This window comes from Electrophorus electricus, chromosome 21 (assembly GCF_041902795.1).
Source record: "Electrophorus electricus isolate QZ-2024a chromosome 21, ASM4190279v1, whole genome shotgun sequence".
In the NCBI taxonomy this organism is placed as follows: Eukaryota; Metazoa; Chordata; class Actinopteri; order Gymnotiformes; family Gymnotidae; genus Electrophorus; species Electrophorus electricus.
The window spans coordinates 4,321,588-4,344,828 of record NC_137517.1 but is presented as its reverse complement, the minus strand read 5'-3'; the positions used below and the strand labels follow the sequence as shown (position 1 = coordinate 4,344,828).

General features: G+C 44.8%; 1 protein-coding gene across 2 annotated transcripts; it reads left to right on the top strand.

Moving 5' to 3' along the window:
- The first annotated feature begins 215 nt into the window (after positions 1-215).
- On the top strand, positions 216-23,124 carry nckap5l (NCK-associated protein 5-like). Of its 2 annotated transcripts, none has more exons than XM_027011954.3 (12): positions 216-797; positions 14,177-14,309; positions 14,427-14,495; positions 14,695-14,733; positions 14,885-15,004; positions 15,328-15,414; positions 15,636-18,796; positions 18,982-19,114; positions 19,224-19,302; positions 19,778-20,062; positions 20,479-20,627; positions 20,932-23,124. In XM_027011954.3, the coding sequence occupies exons 2-12, from the start codon at positions 14,184-14,186 to the stop codon at positions 21,163-21,165; spliced, it is 4,482 nt and encodes a 1,493-aa protein (XP_026867755.2). In that variant the 5' UTR covers positions 216-797; positions 14,177-14,183; the 3' UTR covers positions 21,166-23,124. The 2 variants fall into 2 exon arrangements, with proteins under 2 accessions (XP_026867755.2, XP_026867756.2); XM_027011955.3 differs by lacking the exon at positions 216-797 and adding an exon at positions 8,151-8,300.
- Positions 23,125-23,241: the final 117 nt, after the last annotated feature.

The following is a 23,241-nucleotide window of genomic DNA, read 5'->3' as shown; positions in this document are numbered from 1 at the left end:
TTAATAATCTATATGCAAATAATATACATTTTCAAGGTTTTGCATATATTTCATGTATGCTTCATAAACTGCATTCTTCATTGTTTCAGCCTAGTCTTAGAAAGTAATATAGAAAGCCTTTATGTAGTTGTATATATAATTTAATAGTTACCAATGACTTGTGCCTATGGAGCATAATAAAAGTCTTGTTACAAATATTTTTCAGCCAGTGTTAGGAATTTTAACAGGAAATCCAGATTTTCAGAAATGCCTGATAACAGTACAAAAAGAGGTAAGTGTCGTTAGCGTAGAATTAATCTATATCAGAGCTGGTACAAACGACAAAGCTTTTCCAGTGTGTTAGAAGTACGCATCGAACAATTTAAGAAGCACGGCCGTCCGTAAACGTCAGGGACGCTAGTTGCGAAGCCCAATGGCAGACGGACGACTATAATAACTAGTGTGTAAAGCTTTTCGCTATATGCGTTTGGGAGGAGGACGTTATCATTAAGAGAGACTGCAGGAAACCCAAGGCTACGTGGAGCACACACGGAGACGGGGCCCTTGCGCTGAAAACGGGGCGGGCAGCGGCGTTTCCAGCCATGACATCACTTTTCCTGCCGAGCGGTCTTAACCTAAACACGGCGAGAAAGCGAGCGAGAGAGGGAGAGGAAGCGACGACAAAAACGTCCACTCGACTGCGAGGGGAGCGGACAGACATGCTGCCGCTGTGCGAGTCGAAAAGGGCAGTTTCTTAGCGTGTTTGTCGGAGATTTCTGCCCCAGCGTCCGAGGCCGGAGAGGAGGACTGCACTGAAGGTAAATAATCTCTTACTTTCCAGACGAAGCCTAACGTTGTACGCATCGTTGCTGTTTCGGTGATGACATCGTGCCGAGTGAGCGAAACGGAGTTACGTTCATTCAAACGAAAGCCCACGGAAAACATTCCGGGTCGAAAAATAAAACGGGTTACATGTGCTGTAATGTTCTCGGACACCGGCCGGGTGTCGGACCGAGGATGCTTGTGATATCCTGCCTGCCCGGACAGGATGCGTTGTGCCTTCTGCCCTGCCATTTAAACAGCTAGTCTACTTAAGTGAATTGTGCCGGTAGCCGAGGACTGTTTGCATGAACGAGCTATCTGCCTACATGTCCTGTCTTTCTTTCCTCCTTCAGAACCGATATAACCCCGTCGGCATTTACCTACGAACCCCTTTCCGTGAGCCATTGTGTTGACCTCAGCTAGTTAAAGGTGTAGCCCCCCCCCCCCCCCCAAGCCCTACACAGCAAACTGCGTGTAGCTATCCTCTGGAAGAAAGCTGTTAGAATTTTTGCAATACTCTACTTTTTTTGTTTGCTTCTTAAATGAGAGACTGCACTGTAAAATTGCTAATTTTGGCAGTGTTCATGTTGCATTAGACCCTAAAACAGCAACTAATTCAAGTGTAATTGAGGGTAAAAGCATACCCCTGCCCCTCCCCTTTAATATTTTACAGATGTTTTTCACATTTGCAAGCCCCATGTCCAAAACCATATTAAGCCTGGCTTACAACATAGGCTACCACTCTGCAAGATGTAATTGTCAAATTCCAAGGCAGCGCAATAAAGTTAATGATATTTACTCCCGCCTAGAGGTTTTAGAATGTTTGTATCCAAACAGAGCACAGCATATGATGTAAACCAAGGATGCACCCCCAAAAAATAGCTGAAAGTAATAGATAGCAAAATAAATGCCTAAATTGCTCTGTAAACCAAATGACCACAAAGCACCTTATGGGAGCAGTGGACTCGCTTCTAGTTTAGAGATAGTCATGGTTGTGTGGTTGCTATGTGAGCTACTCCCATGATCAACGCATTATCTTCTTTTTCCTCGGCCTTTGATCATTTTTGCATGCCCAGGGGACATACACTGTCCTTAATGGGAGGCAGATGACACCATCAGCTCTCCGTGTACGATGGCAAAATCCTTCACGAGGAATTCGGAAAGGTCATGTTCATCCCTTCCTCCCTTGTATGCCCTCTGCTCTTCCACGCCGGGTGGAAAAACCATACTTGGTTTATTCGCACTGGACAAATTATTGCCACAGTGTTGCATTCTAAACATGCCGGGGTGGGTGTGTGCACAGTAGCTCACACCTGCAAGCATGCACATGTGCGTGTGCCTGTACTGTGCCCCAGGTGCTGTGGAAGAGGAGGCAGATTTTCTTGTTGGGCCTCTTCTCATAGCCATGCAATTACTGTGCCATTATTCTGCGAAAATACTTAGTCTCCAGAAATGTGTCCATTTTACCAAACAGCTGTCAGTCTAAAGCTTTTTAAAAGAGTTTTACAGTGTAGCTGTTGTTTTATCAGTACGCTAAACAAAAGATAGTTAGCCTTGTAAAGATTGTTAGTATCCCTTATGTCATGTATTATGAGCTTGTAGCCATGTTATTTTTGAATAACTTTGCTGTTAACTTTGCTTTAAAAAAAAGAAAAGAAACAAGATCAGGTCCTTGTCACAGTGTCGCCTTATATTTATTTATAGCACTGCAGAAGTGCAACTTTATATTCATGCAGACATTTGGGTGACACTGTGCAACATATTAGATTGTTAAGATACATGATCCACCTGGCACAAAGGGTGACTGTCTTGTATCCAGTGAACAGGGTCTGTTTTTCCTTCTTTGAGGCTCATGATGTTATTTCATGGACGGGAGCCCAGAGCCGCGTCTGGCCACCTGATCGTGCCACTAGGTCGGCATGCTGACCAGCTGCTATCACAGGGAGAAACACACGAGGTGCATAAAAACTACAACTCCCTTCACCGAAAAAGCGCAACTCAGGCCTGACATAACAGTCAAAGCCGTGGGAATTATTTTGTGTCAATAACGGGTTAAGATACTCCTGTTGTCTTGGTCATCTATCCGTTCATTCCACATATTTTAGGGGATTGCCTTAAAGATGGCCGCACTCTTGAGCTAAGTGTTTCCGGTGGCTGAAACTGGGGGCATTTTGTGGCCAATGTTTCCATACTGTCATGCTGCTTTCAGGCTGCCAAACATGGTTCTCTGGACAGTTGGGTCTGAGGCATGAAATTGGTGCTCTGTCTAGGCGTCTCTGGCTGGGGGCTCTCCTCCAGAACCCTCCGTGCGTTTGCTCATCAAGGGCTGGAGCCTGGGAGTCTTCTGTTAACACAAGCACACAGATGTGGTCATCGTAGCTGCCCCTTACCTTGTCCTTCGCGCGAAAGCGAAGAAAGGTGCAGTGGCTGGTAATGCTGGTCACAGAGCACTCAGCCCCTCTCCCTCTCTCTCTCTCTCTCTCTCTCCCTCTCTCTCTCTCCCTCCCTCCCTCCCTCTCTCTCTCTCTCTCTCTCTGCATGCCCATGACTCGTTAAGGCTGCCTGTGCGCCGTTATCAGTTTCCCCCACTGGTGCATTTCCTCCTGCTGCCCGGCTTGCGGTTACCATGGTTATGGATCGGTGGGGGCACATTAGCATGTAGAGAATTCATCAATTACTCAGGGAAGCCGGAGATCTGGGACAGGAGCACAGCAGGGGAGCAGGGAGCAGACTCGGCAAGACTCTGCCGCTGTTTCCACACGCTGCAGATGTTTGGCGGAGAGCAATTACCTTTCCTCTCCCCCTGCTGGCTTTGTTTCGTTTGGGGGATGCCCACCTTTGTCTGAGCAGCAGGGGCTGATGGTGGCAAAATGTGATTTTTAGAAAACGCCGTTGTTATTATTATTATTATTATTACTAAGAAATAAACATGTCTTATCTTAAATGGCTCCATTTCAGACTAGTTAACCATGTGCAATAACAAACTAAACCACCTTCAACAGTACCCCTCTCTTAAGATTGTGGGAGTGTGTTGTTACCCTCGGGTTTGTCATCACGTTTCCTATTTAATGAAAGAAATGAGTGATTGCGTGATTAGTTCCAAGATTTGTTTTGCTTCAGATCGGCCCTGCAGAAGAGGCTAAGGCCAGGCAAACATTTGAACTGGGTTTTCCCAGAGCTCCAGTCTTCATCTGCAACAAACATTCAATTCATACTTGTGCGAAGCGGAACTATGCTTCGCTATGCGGCTTTAATCAGTTCAAGCAAACCAGGTCAATGGCACATCCTGTTTGGGCAATGGAAGGATAAATGTCCACGATTTGGTTGGACAGCAACAAGAGTTAAACAAAGCCCATCAGAAATCGGCCCAGCATGGCATGTTGGATATAGCTGGGGAACAAAATGGCCACATTCATGGAGCTCTTTGAAAAGCCATACCAGCGGCTGCTGTTCCAGGATGGATCTAAAAAGAACAATCTTGTATGCTTTCATTTCCTCTTTTTTTTCTGGAAATGAAAGTCTCGGTGGTTTGGTGTCCCATGATCCCCTCGTCCCGTTGATTACACCCAAACCATTCCCATAAGAGGCCTACCAGCCCTGGTGCATGCCATGTTTATGTTAAATATGCTGGTTGCCTGGCTGGAGCGTCGGCTGCTCTTTAAAGTGTGCTTTTTCGTTCGTCCGACCTGCAGCTGAGAGCGGCCGTCTGTTACCCCCGGGCAACCGTTCTTTGGCAGCAGAGTTCACATGCACCTCCGTACAGGCGCGGGGTGATTAATGACTGCATGGGAAGGCCCTGCACATCGTCCCCGGTGCGTGCGGCGGGTGTTGTAACAAGGGCGGACATTCGGATTGCGGTGCCGTAAGCGGGCAGAGCAGAACAAAGCAGGCCGGTGGTTGGGGGGGGGGGCTAGGGGGTTGGGGGTGGAGCTGTAGCCAGCGCAGCGAACGACGGGCGTTCGCTCAGGGGCCACTGCGCCTGGCGTCCAGATGTTTTGTGGCTGTGTCCCCAAAGCCTAGTGAAGTCCAGGCTTCACTGCACTTTACTGCGGCACCGGCCGGGGAACAGCCACCTCAGTCAGCGCTGGTTGCATACCAGCCTTTAAGCAAAGCATATGTTGTAGTCTTTTCCTCACATAAAGTTCCTTTTTTTTTTTTTCCCTGTTTCATTTCATGTGTGTGTGTTTTGTTTTGTTTTTTCATTGTTTCATTGTTTATCAGTGAAGGGACCAGTTCAGTTTTCTTCCCTTTTTTTTTTTTTTTGGTGTTTATATACAGTAGCCAATGTGACATTTACCCAAGGTGGTATCCATGGTTACAAGATGATTTGGCCTAGACTGATACGAGATGGCCTTGTTTAGTAGACACAACGTTTGTGTGCGTGGTTCTGACCTCAGAAAAAAATTTGCTTTGTCAAGCAGTTTAGTGTTGACACTGCCTCATTATATTTGGATACTGTTGTATTTACCATTTACACAAACACTTGAATTGATGTGCTTGTTCTTAAATGAGGGATGAAGCTCACTCCATGGGAGACAAGTTTAACCACAATCCTACTACGAGTTTTCTTTTCTTTTTTTTTCCACACGTTTTTTAACTTACATCCCTCAAAGTAAAGTCCTTACATCCCTCAAAGTAAAGTATTATAGTTTTTCGTTTGCTGCATGCAGTCAAAACAAAAACAAAAACAAACAAAAAAAACAGTACAAAGAATCTTGGGTCAGTTAAAGATCGAGTCTCATGCGCCTCCACTCCCTCGCCCCAACCCGGACTAGTGTCACATTTCCAAAAGGCGTATCGGCCCCTCCACCTCACACGGAGTTCAGCACATTACAGCCCATTAAGCTGTCTCGCTCTCAATGGGGGCTTTTTGCGCCAGCCCTCTGATTTATTCCCTTAATCCGGACTCGGCACAACTGCGCAACACAAGCACGCTACTGCCCGGTACGCTCGCTACCACAGCGGCACTGTGGCACGACCCGAGCGCTGCCGGTCAGCCCAACACCTGGGACGGCGTGCCATCTGTCACTTCACCCTTTCGCTCATTTGACTTTAGCGTTTTCGTTTTTTTACTCTACGTACGAGGTTTACGTTATTTCTGAACTTCGTCGAAGGCGCTTGGATAGGGGACGTTTAAACCGAATAATCGCGGTTGTGTCCATTTTCTACGTCGCTACGTACGCTATTGAGCCTCAGTCCAGATTCAATTAGCGGAACATTCTCTAGCGCAGTTGTTTTGTTCCCGTGCAAATGCTCCCGTCGAGTTAAATATTCAGCCGTGTTCCAGGAGTCGTAGGTTGGCAGAGTAGTTCTCATGCGGGCTAATGAAAAATGCAGTTCAAGACCTGGTGCAACCCGCTTTGCTCATTTGTGCCCCAGTTTGCCTGTCTCTGCTGAGCGCCAAATTGTTAACACTTGAAATAGCAGTGGAGATAGCAGGCGAATTTCACTCAGGATATTCGAGCTGAACCTTCAGGCTTGTACCACCGAGCTTCCACCCGCATTTTTATACATTACCTCATTCTGGATTGTTGCATGTAATGATATTTACAAGACACTGGCTCTTGAGGACATGACTTTTTCATGGGTGAAAGTGCCATAGGTGGAGACACAATGACCCTTTGTGCGGATTCCCTCTTGGCGGCTAGCGCCAGGACAACACGTGACCCCTCTCGCATTTGGGTAACGTCATCCAATTTGGGCCTCTAACGTGCGGCCTCCGTTACCGTGCAGGGCGGAATTCCGGCCGTGCTCGGGTGAGCGTGTACTGCTAAGAACGACTGATCTGGGGTTCAGTTCAGTTTGGGACGAAGGCTGCAGGATTTATTTGTTAGCCCTTTAAATGCAAGGTCGACACGCTATTCGGAGAACGTTTTCTGCAAAAACGATTCACAAGAGATGCCATTGTTGTGCTGGAAAACAGCCAGTTATCCTATTAGGGGGAAACTCACAGGCTTCGACTCATTGCTGTGGGACCTCTGAAAACCTTTGATTCAAAGGGCATGTTTATGTAGAGAATTGCTCAAAATCCCCAGTTGAACATTGGAATTTGAGTGATATCCTCAGCTGACTGCTGGAATTTGAGTGATATTTTTTTGTGTTCAGGTGCTGGTGTATTAATTAGCACATCCTAGATTAGCAACAACACTTGTATTGGTGAAGAGAAGGCTTTCTCACACCACTGGATCATTTTTAGGCAAACGACACAGAGGAAAACATGGTTTTAATTTTAAGGGCAAACATGCTGATCCAGTTTAATGTGATTTGTATGTTTTGTGCTCTACTTCAGAAGGAATTCATCTAAAATAATAGTATCAGATAGTACAACCTGGAGAAATATATCCGGATTGTAGCGCCAGCCTTGAAATTTTCCTTTGGTGCAACTTATCCTGATAAAATTTGGTTCTCCTTATTGTAATGCAGGCATGTTGTATATCCTTGAATTGTCTTTGAGAATTAGTCTCCTTGCTGAAGTGGGTTTTATGCACCATAAATTATTATAAAGCCACAAATGAAGGCTCAGGAAGTGTTTATGTTCATTAAAACGGGAACCGGGGTGTACGGAGGCTGCGGGCAAAGCCGTTGGTCATTAACACTGTTTTTATTTTTCACTGATAAAGGAAAAACCCTTCCCCAGCTAAATTTCATGTAATTTGAAGTCCAGTTTCAAATCTTGCCAGTTCAAGACTTAACAAATGCAAGCATTTAAGTTTGGGAGCCCTGGACGTGTGACAGAAAGGTAAAGACGTACCCAGTTAATGCAGGACACTAACACCCGCCATCTTGATCACGACGTAATAAAGTAGTTCTAACATTTCAGGAAAAAAAGCAGCAGATTTCTCTTTCCAGCTGTAGCCACCCTGTCCTGTTCTGCAGCTCCTAACTAGGTCGCATTTTTGACGTGCACCTACATCGGACCATCTCCATAATTGCGAACTGCAATCCAATCAGATCTAGACTTCCACAGCCAGGCAGTCCTCTTAGAAGGAAGCTCCTGCCCTGTGACGGGGTCGGGTTGCCCGGGCAACCCCACGGCTCCCTTTGCCCGTTCGGATATCCTCTGCTGTCGCCGTCGCCTTTGTGCGACGGGGATCAGCGCTGTCTCCGCTGAAACATAACCACCCTCTCTTTTATGGCCCCCGCCAGCACTCGCAGGGTTAATGTTTGGCAGAGGCTGTTGGAGGAGGGAGAGGCTGGGAGAGGAGAGGTGGATGGGGGGTGGCCCACAGCTGTCATAGTAGGCTGGGTCTGTGGGGCTGTGGTGCTTGCTTCACTCTCCCCGGAACAATGAGCGGCTGTGGAAGGCAGCCCACAAGGCCGGGACGGACTCACCCGAGGACAGGCCCTCTGCTTCCAGAGTGAGGGAGGGACGCACGCATCGGGACAGGACCTCAGACGGTTGGCGGGGGACGTTTTTGGTTCCTGCTCCAGTGTCTCCTGTTTGTCTTGCATGGCTTGCCCTCTGGTTACAAGGATGCTGTAACTGGACATGGTTAAAGGTAAAAGGGTCTTTTAAAAAGGTCTTAAGCTTTTTTTCTGTCGTTGCATATTTCGGCTGTTAGCTCATCCAGAAGCATTTTTTTAAAGCTTGTATGAAAAACATTTTTTATGAAAACCTTTTTTTTTTGTGCTTGTGTGTTTTAGAGACAAGATTTGAGACAGGTTTGGGAAAAGGAAAAGTACCCAGTTATTCCTTGTTCCACTAATATAGTGCTATCATGTCTTCCCTGCTTGGCATCACTGGCTTTGCTATGTAAAATGTGATATTTGCCGACAGTCTTTGATATAAATTTTATAAGTAGGGCACCAAAGTTCACGATGAAACATTCTGTTAAACTACCAACTATGTAAGCGATAAGTAATATTTGATAAAATCACCTTAGTTCTCACAAATTGTAGTAGCATAATGTGAGTAATGTAAGAAATTTCCCTTTTGAGGCAAGGAAATGGACTGGCAGTGTAAACTATTTCATTGAGTTGAATTGATTTGAACTAAACTGAAGTGAATTAGATTGCTGCTGTTGTTGAAGCACCTAAACAGTTGAGGCATTTGGTGTTTCTAAACATCTGCATTTGTTAAGACACTCCTGTATTGAATTGCTTTATATAAAAAAAACACAGGACGTCTCATCTCTTCCTTGTGATCAACACTAAATTATTATTTTTTTAAACACAAAATGTGCGGCATTACTTCCTACAGGAGTTTTTATTCTTTAATGCATTTTTTGTTTGTTTGTTAGCACTTAGCCTAGATAATGTTGATCGGTGCCATTTGTAGATCATTCTTTGTTTCGGGGTAACACATACTCTGACTCGGCATAAATACCATTCACAGTCAGGTGGGAGCTAATTAACTGGTTAATTCACACCTCACCTCCGGCAGATTCACAGCTTACCCCCACATGTTCCCATGCGGCCTTGAGAGAAGCGAGGCGCCCTGGTTTCTCAGAATCCCCCGCCGTGTTTTGGCACTTTCGAGGCCTTTACGGTGAGCAGGACAGACCACTGGAGCGGCACCCCTCTGAGGGTCACGCCACTAACTGTCCTCCTCTCTCGCTTAACTGCACATCACCGTTGCCTCGTTCGTCCGACTCCCCGGGCGAGCGCAGAACGTGCAACCAAGGCCCACGGAGATCTTTGTGGTCCTGCAGTCAGGAGACGTTTGCTCATGGGTCTAAAAGCCTGCCGACAACGGCACCGGGTGTTCAGATTAAACTGAACGAGGATCAACGTTATTTAAGATTTTTCTGCCCATAATGGAATATTAAAGACGAGGGACTGCGTCTCGTCCCACGGAGGGAAACAGTTCACATCAGAGAGAAAAAATAATTCCCCTAGGAGATGAAAGCCTGGCTTTTATGTCTGTTTGCTTTTCCTCTTAGGATTGAAAAGTGCAGATGACACTTATCTGCTAATCCCTTTCATTGTATGCAGAAGAGGTCTGTCTAGTCTCTCCTTTGAGGCAATTGATAAAATTATCAGCTCATAAATAAGGCGAAAGAAGATCAATAATCAGGCTTTTGGGAGCTGGGAGGGGGGGGGCAGAGGGGGGTCACAGGGCTGCGTGCCCATTGTGCAGGGTGTGAATAATCAGGAGCTGTCACGGCGGATGGCGATTGGTCGGTTCTTAATAACTGGCAGAGTGTGGGGGTGGGCAGGCGGCGAGGTTTCAGGATCCTGGAGAGCTCCACTTCTGTTTGATTGCCTTCTTGCTGGCTTTCTTCCACCCCTCCCACTACTGCTGAATTTCTTTTTTCTCCTGTTTTTTCACTCGTCGTTTGCATTAATGTAGTATGCTAATATAGCAGAGTATATCCGTTCTGTACTGTATGGCGTTAACAAATCTGAGTGTTTCAGCAATTAACAAGAAAATCGTTTAAATCAGAAGATGAAAGTTATCAACAAAAATGGAAATGTTTTTGCAGAAAGGCTTAAAGGTGGCTGTTTTTTTTCTCTCAGAGGTACAATAGCACACTGTAAAGCAGTAATTTGAAAATACTATTATGTAATGTCCTCTTTGTTCAACACCTGCCTGTTGTTCAGCCTTAGGATCCTTTACCCATCAATCCTATTTCTGGCACTTGCCAAAATATGACTGTAATTCAGTACAGATAAGTTATTATCATGACTGCAAATACATGTGCAAATGACCTTGAAATTAGCTGTCTGTGGCCCTTTTGATAGACAAGGGAAGACAAAAGCATCACTTCTCAAACGCTTCCATCCTGCTCTTTGACTGCTCCTTTATGGACCCGTACAGTTTGTCTGCCGTTGCCCTTAAATCATGTCACCGAGTTTGCCAACATTGAGAAAGCCCTGGCCCACATTCTCCGCTTTGTCAAATGAGAGCACCCGCACCTGTTTGATGTATCTGAAATGTATCTGGGATTGCCCACGGTGTCTGCCCTGCCGCACTTCATGAAAGCGTCGGCGTGTAGAGAGCAGCTCTGATTTCGAGCCTCAGTCACGTTCAGGAGCCTCTCCTCTGGCCATCATACCAACCCGGTGACTCAGAAGCACGGGGAAATCGGCAGTATAAGGGCCCAGCAGTGCTTCTGCGTTCCACCTACAAACACCAATGGTAGCCACACAGTAGCAAAGGTGAAATAAATGTACTGCGTTGCAGATAAATGAGCATTGGGGGCCCTATTAAGGCTGGACCACAGTGGTTTATTGCTGTGTTTACCATTCAGCATATCACGAGATTAAGGGGCCAGCCTTGCGGTACTGCCAAGGATTTGTTAGTGTGGAGCATATATCCTACCTTGGTTTTCCCCATCAGTCTTGTTTGCGTGGACGGTGACATGAAAACTGAAGCCTCCTTGGTTATAGTTCAGATAAACCCAGAATACGGCCAGTGAGGTTCACAGCCAGATGCGAATTCATGCTAATCTCATTTGGGATTGACAAGAAGAGATTAGCACCTTTCTTTGTTGGCTGTCGGAGGCCGAAGGCCTGGTACTTGATCTCCGTCTGAAGTGATGGCCAAGGAAAGCGCAGACCATCGAGACATCTGTCGTGAACTGAGATGCGGTCGGCCCTGAATAGCATGTTGAATTGTGGTGTCTCAGCAAACAGTTAGTCACTGTGAGACATTCATGACTGCATTGTCTCAAAATCAGGCGCCGTTTAGTGCCCGATGCACACCTCTAATGTGATATCTTAATAGGCTTTTTCAGGTATTGTAGCGGCCAATGAGACTTCTTAAGAACCAGCAGCATGGGGTTATGTGTCATCTTGTCGTTTCACAGTAGCATACATGTACTACTGCATATGTATGCTACCGTGCACATGTCTGCAGGTCTAGTTGTCTCCTGGAATCTGGGCCATTGGTAATGTTTTTTTGTAAACCTTGGGAGAATATCTAAGGGTCCTGGGAAAATCCTATCTGAAAAGGTCTGCACGAAACACTATGTATCATTGCAAAGACTTCAAATTAGTCTTCCTGGGCGCTGTCTCGGTGGATTTGCCTGACTCATGCATTAATTTTTCATTGCGTGCCAGTGATTCAGAGATGAAAAGGAAAGATGAGCAAGTCTGGTGGCGGCTCTACATGTGGCGTCTCGGATAATCTCCTGAGGGTAGTCTCGACTTCCTACGCTGTCTGAACTCAAGGGGATGCACCGAAGATGTAGAATAAACCAATGGCATCTGCTAGGGGCTGCCCCAAGACATGCTAAGTCCTGGTATTAACAGCTGGACGATACATCATCGATACATCAATACAGCATCAGTGCGACATAAATTGCAACCATGGGTTTTATTAGACTATATCAGTTCTTAATATGTCTGAGTCAATCAAAATTCATAATGGGTTCTGCTTGGCTAATGGATCCAGAGCCAAGCTCTTTTGTGCTCAGCCTTATTAGCATCTGGGGGTTTGACTTGCATTTTGGAAAATCACCATTCTCACACATGTCCCACATGCAAACACTTTACGCTTGTGTGGCGCAGATGCTAAAACTTGGTCTGTCAAATTAAATCATGTTGTTTTTTACTGGGAGAATTAAGAATTCCAGCTCGGGCTGGGTGTACATCCACATCCTCCTGCACTATCCAGCGCACAATGGTGGTCACACAAGCTTGGTATTTAATCTATAAGAGAAGCATTATACTTTGCTTGCCTTCGGCTTTGGTGTCTTTTAGCCAATAATCCATTTTTCTCTTTTCTCATTACCTGGTGTGTTTCAGTGGCTTTCCAGTTCTTTATAAGAAAGGCATTTTTGGCTTTCATTCAAGAACAAATAAAAAACAGCTATGACCTTTTAGGGCTGCCAGTACAGAAAAAAACCCTACATAGCTCACTGGTCTGGGTGTGTTTTTTTTCAGCTTGGTGCTATATAGAGTTCATGGACATGTGCAGTGTTTGCACAGCTTTTGAAATGGATGTCTACTGAAAAGGGGCACAGCCTTGTTCCAGCTGGTTTGATAAACCTCACTGCATCAGAACATGGGCTTCACCAAAATGCCCTCAGCTATTCACTGGAAGCAAGCTATATCATCCAGTACTTAATGGTAGGCGAGGCATGTTAATCACTGCCTCTAGACCTTTCATTAAGTCCCTGTTATATACATTATAACTTGTGGCAAAGGAACAACATGGATGTAGCCTGAATAGGGCATTTTCCTGATCTAGCCAATCAGTCACTAAAAGTGCACGTGTTAATTGTATTACGAAATCTGGCCCATTATACACAGTTCAATTTAGTATAATTAACAGTGTCTATTTTGTCTCTGCACCAAGATTGTTGGCTCTATCTGCTTAAAATGGAGCGGAGCTTCCTGGCACTAGATTGCCCCAGAAGAGACATTCCCAGCGCTGTGTCTCCTTCGGCTTGCCGTAATGCCTTAATCCACAGTAAAATTGGGCCAGTGTTCCCTGACCCACTGCACTCGTAGATCTGGGAGCCCACTGGGCTTTGTGTTCATTTGTTTTCATAAGCGGAGACTGCATTTAAACCAGTTCACTGCCAACGCAGCCACGAAGCTCTGCTGAGACGTAACGTAACACACATTAGCATTAAAAACCTCAATTATGAATGAGGGCCATGAACATGCAAATTAGATTTTTTTAGATTCAGTTTTGAAACAGGATAGGCTGCATGCTGGGATTAGCCCAAGTGCTTAGAGAAGGTCAAGGATATAGTAATGCAATAACAGGAACGTGCAGACGCGTGCCTCTATGGCTATGAAGAGCATGAGAAAGTTGAGAGTAGTCAAAATGAATGTAATTCTTTGTTACAAATGGCAACAACTTCACTAATGTGTCACATATTGGTTCCACTAGGACGCACTGACCCGTTGCATGTAGGCCATGAGAAACAGGCTACTGTGCACTGGTTACCGGTGCAGGTTAGCATGGATGTCAGAGAGCTATGACATGGCCGCAATCCACGGGTGTGTTCCATTCAAATGCTTAGGTTTGTCTAATCCCTGCTATTATCGTGGATCTGTAGCCAAAGCCTGGGCCATTACAGCTGTCCTGCTGTTGCACTCCAGCTGTCCTAGCGACCCGATCAGCACGGCAGCACGGCATGATGGGATCGGGTCACTGGTACAGCTGTGGGTGAAGCAGCAGCACAGTCCTATTGCCTTTGTTTTTGTGTGTTTTTTTTTTTTTTTTTCTCTGTTCCATGCGTATGGCGAATTGCAAGGAGATGTTTGGAACATCATGAAAGGGATTGCATCACTGATTGTTTTTACACTTCTGTAGTGTTTGAATAAACAAAAGGTCTTATACTCCTTTCATTAAGCTGCCAAGGTCTGCAGCCAAATCATACAGAGAAACACTGTTTCTGTTTAACATCTCCTCCACAAAGAGATCACCTCACTGATAACTTTCTCCTGTATTCCATTGTTTACTTTCTCCGTGCAGGTTGAAGATGATGTCTGAAGAAGTCCAGTGCAGAGCGCTCGAGGAGGACCCGGAGTCTGAGGAGGGCGACCTGGAGTCGTATCTGGAGGAGGAGAGCAGCAGTGAGCTCCTGGAGCGCGTCCGAGAGCTTCAAGTGAGTCCCATTTCTCCAGCACCTTACCTCAAAAGGCCAGGACAAGAAAATCCTGCACATTCCCCTTCTGCTCAGTATCAATGTGGTGAATAACATGCGTACTCTGTTTTGGCCCAGGCTGAAAACTCGGCCCTTTCCTTAGCCAACGAGAGCCAGAGGGAAGCTTATGAGAGATGTCTGGATGAGGTGGGTTCTGACAGTTTGATAGACAGGGACCTTCTGCTTTCAATGTTTTATACAATGCCTTTTATTTTCAAGGTTCTACACAATAATCAAATGAATGGAATTCTTTTTAAAAAACTATTTATTGATCCTCAAACTATAAAACAGTGCTAAGCGGAATGCGCTTTATGAGAACCTAAGATGTCTTTTCTAATGCCGATAGGTCGCCAACCACGTCGTCCAAGCCCTGCTCAACCAGAAGGTAAAGTTTATCAAACTGCATTTGTTTCAGATTTGGTTGCTTGCTTTCAGGTCATGTGTTGTCATGGGCTAAAAATGCCAGTTAAAAGTGCCTTGCCATCGCCTCGTGTTGGCACTGCCGTAGCAACGGGTGTTTCATGTGCCTGTTACAGGACCTTCGGGAGGAGTGCATCAAGCTGAAAATGCGAGTGTTTGATTTGGAGAGGCAGAACAGAACACTGTGTGAACTCCTCCAGGAAAAACTGCACAATCAGTCGTGTGTACATCAGCAGGTAAATTATAATAAAACACCTGCATGTGCAAACAAAGTGCAATACAGTAGTCAGTAAAAATGAGCTGCAAACATAGCATTTTTAGTTGTAGCATTCCTAAAAGACCATATGTATATAATCATTATGCTTGTTGATTAGATTTGTTTTGCCGAAATTTGTGCTTTCCTGCTTATTTGGGTGGATTTTTTATGCCTTTCTGAGGAAGGGAAAAGATGTGTATTTTCCAGATAGAAAATGTACAGCTAAAACACCGAATGCCATGTTCTATTACAGGAGTATATGATGCTGTGTAGAACTCTTAACACTATTCCTTTTGAATTCAGACTGGGTCCTGCTTGGAACACATTACTGAGCTACAACACAGCGATGTAAGCAAACTGATTGAAACTCAGAAGAATGCACAAGCCAAGGTAAAAACTGTGCACAAAGAGTATTTGCAGTATGTTCCCCTTTAAACTCACTCAATTAGCACTGCAAACAACATTCTGATTTTGGAGGCACAATTGTTTAATTTATTTGAGTTAATGTTAATAATGATTAATTTGGTATTATCTGAACAATATTCAGTATAGTAGAAGTCTTTAAATGTAAATTTAAAATGCAACCGATTCCTACCTCTTTTACTCTGTAGGGAAATGGAGAGTGTGCACAAAATTGCTTTCCTGATACCCAGAGTTCCGCCGCGTCCATGGAGGCCTTATCTCCATTCCTGAAAAAGAAAGCACACATCCTGGAGGTTCTCCGCAAGCTCGAGGAGACTGACCCTCTGCGCTACCACCGCTCCTCTGGCATCTCATCCCTCTGTGAATACAGCCAAGCTCTGGTCTCCAAGGACACCATGTTGGCCTGCAGAGACAACTCGTCTAGGTGTAACGCAAGCAAAACGCATTGTTCCCATTCCTGTTCAGACCTCTGCACACATCAACACTTGAATGGAGGAGAGCACAACAGCGCGAAGTGCGGAAGTTGTAGCACATGTCTGATTTTGTCCAATAAAGATTCTGTCGGTCTAGCCAACAGTAGCCACAACTGCTGCACTTCGACCGCCGTTAATATCGACAACCTCAACTTGGCCTCCCCTGAATGCCATAAGAGCCAAGACCTGCAGAGCCTCACGAAACCTACCGCAGGCACTAGTGAAGATGTAGTCAACAGGAAGTCTGCTGGTGTGTCTGTGTCGTCATCGGAACAAAGTCTCGACCCATCCAGTGAACCCGTGCCAAAGGAAGGGTCAGACTCTCTACCTAAGTTGCCAGTGGCTGAAAGAGACCAAAATAGAGTTCCTGATCATGAACCACCCACTTCCTTTGCAACAATAGAGAGAGGTGCAAAAGACAACAATAGAATTTCTGATGTTCCGGTAGACTCCGAATCATCAAAAAGGTCGAGTGGTAGCACATGCGATGAACAAATTATCGATGCGAATATAACCAGTGCAAGTCTGCCGGAAAAGGATTTTAAGCACTTAAACGTTGTAGCATCTGAGAGGCTGGATAAAGTCACAGGACACGAAGAGCTTTCGCAAAAGGATGACACTAATGTCTACACGGTCCACCCAACCATTTCCAAGCTGCCTACTCTTGGTCTGAAAGAGAGCTTACAAGAAGCATACTGTGAGTCAGACAGCAGCAAATTGGTCCATAAAGGCTTGCTGTTTTCTCCCAATGAGAACCAAACTGCCTCAAGAGTGCTGGATGAGATATGCGTCCCTGTAAAAGACAGCATCCCACAAGACCATCAAGCTGATAGATCCAAACTTGTTAGTCCAAACCAAGTATCATGCCTCAGAGAGGTCAAGGCCTCTCCTTCAAAGCTGCTGAAGTTCCTCAAGATTCCAACCATAGGGGAGCGTTCCCCAGCAGCCAACACACCCCGTCTCAGCCCACAGTTGGCGCGGAGCTCCAAGATCCCCTGCCGAAGTAACAACTACGAGGTGCACCATTCACCAGTCGCTGTCCGCAAAGCAACTACAACAGAAAGACAAAAACAGTCACCGGGTCCCAAATCAGAAACGTACCCCACCGCCCATTCTGCACCAACCTCTCCTCCTCAGCCTGATGAGCCTCCTCCAGTGGTGCCAAAGGAGGTTAACATATCTAAAAACAGTAGAGGAGGCAAACTTGCACAAACTGGCACGCCACAGAAAAACATCCGGAAAATACCACATTATGAAAATGTTGCCGATCTCTCAGTCAGTGCCAGTAGTACTGACATATCTCAGGTTCTTGGTGAGGTAAGCACTGCTCTCCGTCACGCCAGCTCAAACACCGAAAGAGTCAAAGCAAAGCAAGGACATTTTGCGGGGGAGAAGCCCACGAGCGTTAAGTCACAAAAGGACACTTCGCCTGGCTCTGACATCTCTGACCAAGAGGAGAGCTCAGACAGCCCCGTATGGCATAAGCAGGTCAACCATCGCAGTTTGCCCACTCAGTCATCTTCTCAGAAGTCACAGCTTGGCATCAGCACGAGGTCCAAAAGCCAAGAGAAAAATGAGCCAGTGAAAGATCAGTCACAAAATGCAGGATCACCCATCAAAAGGAATGACCCACCACCCATTCCCAAGAAGACTGGCACAGGTAGACACGCAAATGAATCCAGCCATTCCTTTAAAGAGAGATTGGCTGCACTTGGTAAACTGAGGAACCAAGAAGAATCAGTAGCTTGTTCCCAGTCAGCTGAAAAAAGAGAACTGCAGTCTAGTGTGGGGGTGCATCCGCGGCCCAGTGACAAAATCAAAAACGCTGACAGGAACTCAGATTGTAAAACTGGAGAACATAGACTGTCAAAAAATACAGATTCCATTGAGGAAAAACCATATGTCTCTGGCCAGATGGACAGTGCCATCTCAAAGCAAGCTCAGTTTCAGCCTGCAGACCAAGGGATCAAATCTCTGCCTGTAAGCTCTGTAATTTCTAAACTGGAAAATGAGTCCTCTAGAATGTCCTTGGCAAAGCCAGAAAGCCCGAAGTCTAAAATGCCTCCACCAACCAGCAACTTAGAGGCTGTCCAAGCTTTGCGCAGCTATGCTAAAAGTGCAACACCGCATAGTCTTTCATATGGCGGGAAAAACATCGCAAGCCCACACAGTGGCAGCCCCAACAAAATTCCCCTGAAATCTCCAACTAAAACTGTACCGCCATCTTTGAACCGAGATGGTAAACCTTCTCAAGAACTTCCAAAATACCTGTCCAAATCTGAAGACCGGAGCCAACTTCGAGCCAGTAAGAAGAAGAATTCCTCTGGCGGGGACAGCCTTCCTCCTCCTCCACCAAGGCCGGTAGAGTCAGGTGAAGAAAAGAGGCACTCTGCACCCAGCCCTCAGTCTTCCATCGAACAGAAAGTAATGAAGGGCATCGAGGAAAATATGCTGAAGCTTCAAGAACAGGACAAAGGTCAAGTAACTGAGGTGAAACAGAAGGCTTCCAGTGGTATTGCCAACTGGTTTGGCTTGCGGAAAAGCAAGCTTCCAGCCCTTAGCCGCAAGCCCGAGACATCAAAAGGCAAAGATGATAAGAGGGAATGGAAACTGAATATATCCTCCGTGGGGAAGGATACCAAGGTGCCTGCTAAAAAGCCAGAGAGCGAGAGCTTGAACATATCCATGCTAATGGAAAAGGCCGAAGGCCTACACAAAGCCCTGGAGGAGGAACGAGCATATGTGAACGGCGTTGCGTTGGATCGACAAGGGAAAGGACATTCCTGTGAGGTGGTGATGGACCAGGTGCAGGGACAGCTGTCTGTTATGTACCGGGGAGTGCCATCAGATAACTTCATGCAACAGCTGCTTAACCGGTAAGTCTGACGTGACACATTTGTATACATAGCTGTGCGCTTACACATTTCCGCAGAAGCTGTTGCACTTAATCACGCACATGCATTCACTCCCCCCCCACACGCCCACACAAATGATTAATCATGTTAAAACAAATCTTTTAAAAAATTGTTGAATGGTAAATATTTTCTCTCTTCCCCGAAAGGGTGGACGGGAAGGATGTTGGAGGCATCAGTGTGGCCCATCGACGCCTCTCCTTTGACTGTAAAGTCAGGCCAGTCTTCAGTCATGGTACTGCTGGTGTTAGTCAGACTAGAAGTAGGGAAGACATGGAAAAGGTAACGCCTTGAAGTGTTTATACGACTCTGCCAACAGTTCAAATGTGTAGCTTTATGTTCTAACCTGAACATCACAAAATATCCTGTGACTTCTGTGATTTTGTCCCAGAGTTCTGCTTTAATAAGTAAAGTAGATGGTGTATCGGATGAAAACCTCGCCGATTCAATGCATCACGAACATTTCGCAGGTAGGCCCTGGGTTAACTGGGTTAGTGCATGATCTCACAAACAGACATGGACCTGATTGTCCAGTCTATACTGATTACCTGCTTTATAGCTGCAAGCATGTTACCTTATCTGGCGTGCTCTCTGTGTGACTTTTACAGTGAATTGCAGCCTCTCCACAGTGACTTTGCAGCTTGATATGAGAGCTGTTCTTTTGGCTGTATACACAGAATATTGTGCCTGGCACCCATCACGTTCATTATAGCTGAAGGAAGATTTGTACTAAATCTTTTTATTAGTATTGCAAGTGTAGCGGGAACATGTTACCACTTTATATAAAATCCAGGTTTAAAGATTTGTTACCACCTGTTCTTAATAAGTATCAAGAATTTGGCTGTCAGGGATAGACATGCAGCCTGTATCACTGCAGTGTTCACCCCTAGTCTTATTTGCGGCACATTTGTTTTAATTGGCCCGCTCTCAAACTTTTGCTTTCAGGTTCTGGAATCTCCACACACACCTTGGACAGTGGTATCGGCACATTTCCTCTTCCTGACTACAGTGCAAACGCTGGCTGTAAAAACACGCCCAAAGTCAAGGCTCAAGGCGAGAACGAGCCTCCCCTTCCCCAGGGATCAGGGGTGAAAATTCCTCACAAGGCCTGGAATCTGGAGAGGGAGCTATCATCTTTGGAAGAAGACTACATTATGGGTCAGGAAATGGATAGTACCACCCTTGAAGGAAAGATCGCGTCCAGTCAGGTTTCGGACATGTGTCTTGAAGGTACATCTTACGGCGTTTGATGCATTTGTTGTTGCTTACACGTGCATTTGCAAATTATAATTTTATTCACTGACATTCATCATCACATGTGAAAAGTGCCAAACACTGAGGCACTTTCTTCTTTTGGCCTGTTGAATTTGGAGAGCTTACGATGAGACATCAGTGCACTGCTTCCTGGTAACCATCTTATTAATGACACCATCCTGTTGCTGAGATGATGGTCCTGTGTGATTTGTCCTGTAGGCTCTGCCTTTAGTCTTTAGTCATCTGTGGTGATCTTAGTTGCGTTCCATCCGTTTTGCAATAAAACATTTGTCTCAAAGTACACAAATTAGGCCTGAGTGGTCTTGTTTTTTAAATTCCTTTTAACTTTTTTAATATTTCTTTTTAACGATGCAGTATATTTAAATTTTAAGGCACTGATGTATGTGGAGCGCCCATGAGGTCTGGCCCCACCAAGAACTGGACTTTTCCCAACCCGAAAGGATCTACAGACTCTTCAGATGTTTATCTTGGAGTTGGGAAAGTCTTGGAGCCAGTAACCGAGAAGAGCTCATTTAGGAGGGTGAGTCTTTCTACTCACACCTGTTCATGTTAATGCAGACCATTCGAAACAGCACATATCATTTGCTCATTTAAATTAACGAGAAGGCGTATAAACGCAGCCCTTGGCATTTAATCTATCATATAGATAGCACAGAAATTCCAGTTTAACCACAGGTTATGTTGTACCTTGTGCATGATTAATAGACTTAGTTATGTGCTTCAGATCACAGTTCCAAAAACCTTTATTTTCTCTTATTTCCCCTCTCTGGTGACACATTTTTCATTCCGATGAAACGCGGCAAAATTTTGTGCCGCCGTTACAGCGCACCAAGACCGGCGAAGCTGCGGTGGGCCGTGACAGCGAGACAGCCCAGGTGCGCAGGGGAAAAGGTCGCGGGCCTGGCAACCCAGACGCGGTGAGGGAGCCAGGCTTGGAGCTGGTGAGAGAAAGGCCCGATGATGCCCTCTCCCCTGGACACCCCCAGGTCCTAGAAACCCCAGAGTCTCTCAGCGACTCTCTCTATGACAGCCTGTCCTCCTGCGGTAGCCAAGGCTGAGGGGCAGCGCTGTGGCGGACGAACAGTTGACTGGCCATCAGGTACCAACCTTTTCTCTGCAGGTCTTTTTTTTTAAGGTAGACACTGATAGGAAACTCCTTTTTTTGGCATAAGAAGATCCCCACTGTGTATTCCGTCTGCAGACAAGATTCACCTTTCTAGCCGAGAATTATAGCCGTTTGTGGTGGACCCGAGTGACCCACCCAATTTTTACACTCCTACCGTCAATACAAACATCTCCACACGGCGATTGCCCTGTTTCATGTTGTAGCAAAGTAGAAATTGGCCATTGTTCTGTCACTTAATTGTCGATTGAGCGCTTTGATGATTTGAACACTCAAATGTCACAAGTCTTCCTTTTTTAAAAACCTCTCAGAATGTTCTCGTAGTGTCTCTACATGTACATCAGTGCACATCATTTGTTAACATAGTTGTGTAAAGTTATTGCAAAGTGGAAAGTGTTTAAGTATGTGATTTTTCATAATTTAATATGCATTTTATGTAAAAAAAAAAAATTGGAAAACATGCATTTGTGTACAATTTGCATCAGTTGTTCATTAAATCCATTATATGTTAAGTGGCAAAAACTTGTAGCAATAATAATACTATCCATGTGAGAGAGCTACAGTGTTTTACGGTGAACTTTGCAATTAATTTATTTTTTTTCAGTGCGGCAAGGCACTAATACATTTTAATTGCTGTTTTGTTTATTTGTTGTTAATCTATTCACTGGGCCTGGTGGTTTGTGTGCATGGGTCTCTGTATGTTTCCTTTTAGCAATGCTTTGAAGGTGATATTTTTTACATGAGCCCGACTTCTTAGTTTGCTTGATAACCTTACGCAAAGGCAAGAGGGCAGGGACTTTCTTGTGGGACTGAGAAATCTAGCCGTGTCATTATGCCCTTCAGGTTATGCAAGAATATTTGTTTCATTCAGTCAGTGTTGTTCACTTTCAGTGAGTTTCTGGGTGACTAACTCAGCAAGATGACCTCATTCTATATTGTACATGTTTGCTACTTCCCATGTTAAAAAAATCCCCGTAAACATAGCTCACATTTTCCAGCACCTCACCCTATGTGAATATGGCGTGATTATGAATGCCTTATTAAGCACGGTTCTTAATGAGTTTTAGAGACACTACAGTCACCCACATTTACCCGCTTGGTAAAAGTCAACTTCTGCGGTAAATTTATGTCACTTTTGTTGGTCACCTTTTGACAGTTGGTTTTAATTGGTTGCATAATAGGAAAAAGGGATGCCTATTTTAAGCATTTCTCATTTCTTAAGTTTAAAATTTGGTGAGTACGTTGTACAGTTACTACAAAAGAGTTTTGATCCTTGCTTATACAATTTAATCACAGCACAGATAATAGAGTTGGACAACTAACTGTAGCACATTTTTCTACCCACAGCAAAAAGCTAAATAGTTTCTAGCCAAAGCAAAAAGCTTAAACTGAAATATTTCGGTTGACTTTTACGTTTGGTTTCTTTTTTTGCTCCCCCCCCATGCCATTGTAAAACAAACAAACAAACAAAAACAACAACAAAAAACAACAAAAAAACCCAACTGTTCTGTGAAAATAACTGTTGAGCTTTTAGATGTCATTAACATCATATGTAAACATCACACTAAACATTCTTTTTTTGACAATTGTTTATTAGATCAGTCTGAGATTTGTGTTTTTGTGTATTAGATTTTAAATTTGCCTGTAGAAGTTACAACTTTTATTTTCACATTGTATTTTGTTGCAATTATCAGGAATATTTTATATTAGTTTGCTATGTTTACAAAAGAATTTATGATGAAGCTGTTAATATATCTGTAAACTTTTTATATCAAGGTGCTATCAAATGTTTTCCATTCATCTCTACAAAAGCCATAAATGTGTTTTTTTTTCCATGATCATCTTTATAGGCAATTGCCATCACTCATGCAACTAAATAAAACCTTTTTATGCATTTTTGCAGTGGTTCCTTTTTTGATTAGAGAATACATCATTTTCTTTTTGCCTTTGTCTGGTGTTGTTTGCTGAAATCCAGCACCCCCTGGTGGACACTTCACTTACGTCCCCGCAG

Bases quoted from the DNA above. Each gene is read 5' to 3' on its own strand.
- nckap5l (XM_027011954.3), top strand. From the start codon at position 14,184: ATGATGTCTGAAGAAGTCCAGTGCAGAGCGCTCGAGGAGGACCCGGAG. The intron at 19,115-19,223 runs GTAACGCCTTGA...ATTTTGTCCCAG, and splicing joins GTAGGGAAGACATGGAAAAG to AGTTCTGCTTTAATAAGTAA. The intron at 19,303-19,777 runs GTAGGCCCTGGG...TTTTGCTTTCAG, and splicing joins GCATCACGAACATTTCGCAG to GTTCTGGAATCTCCACACAC.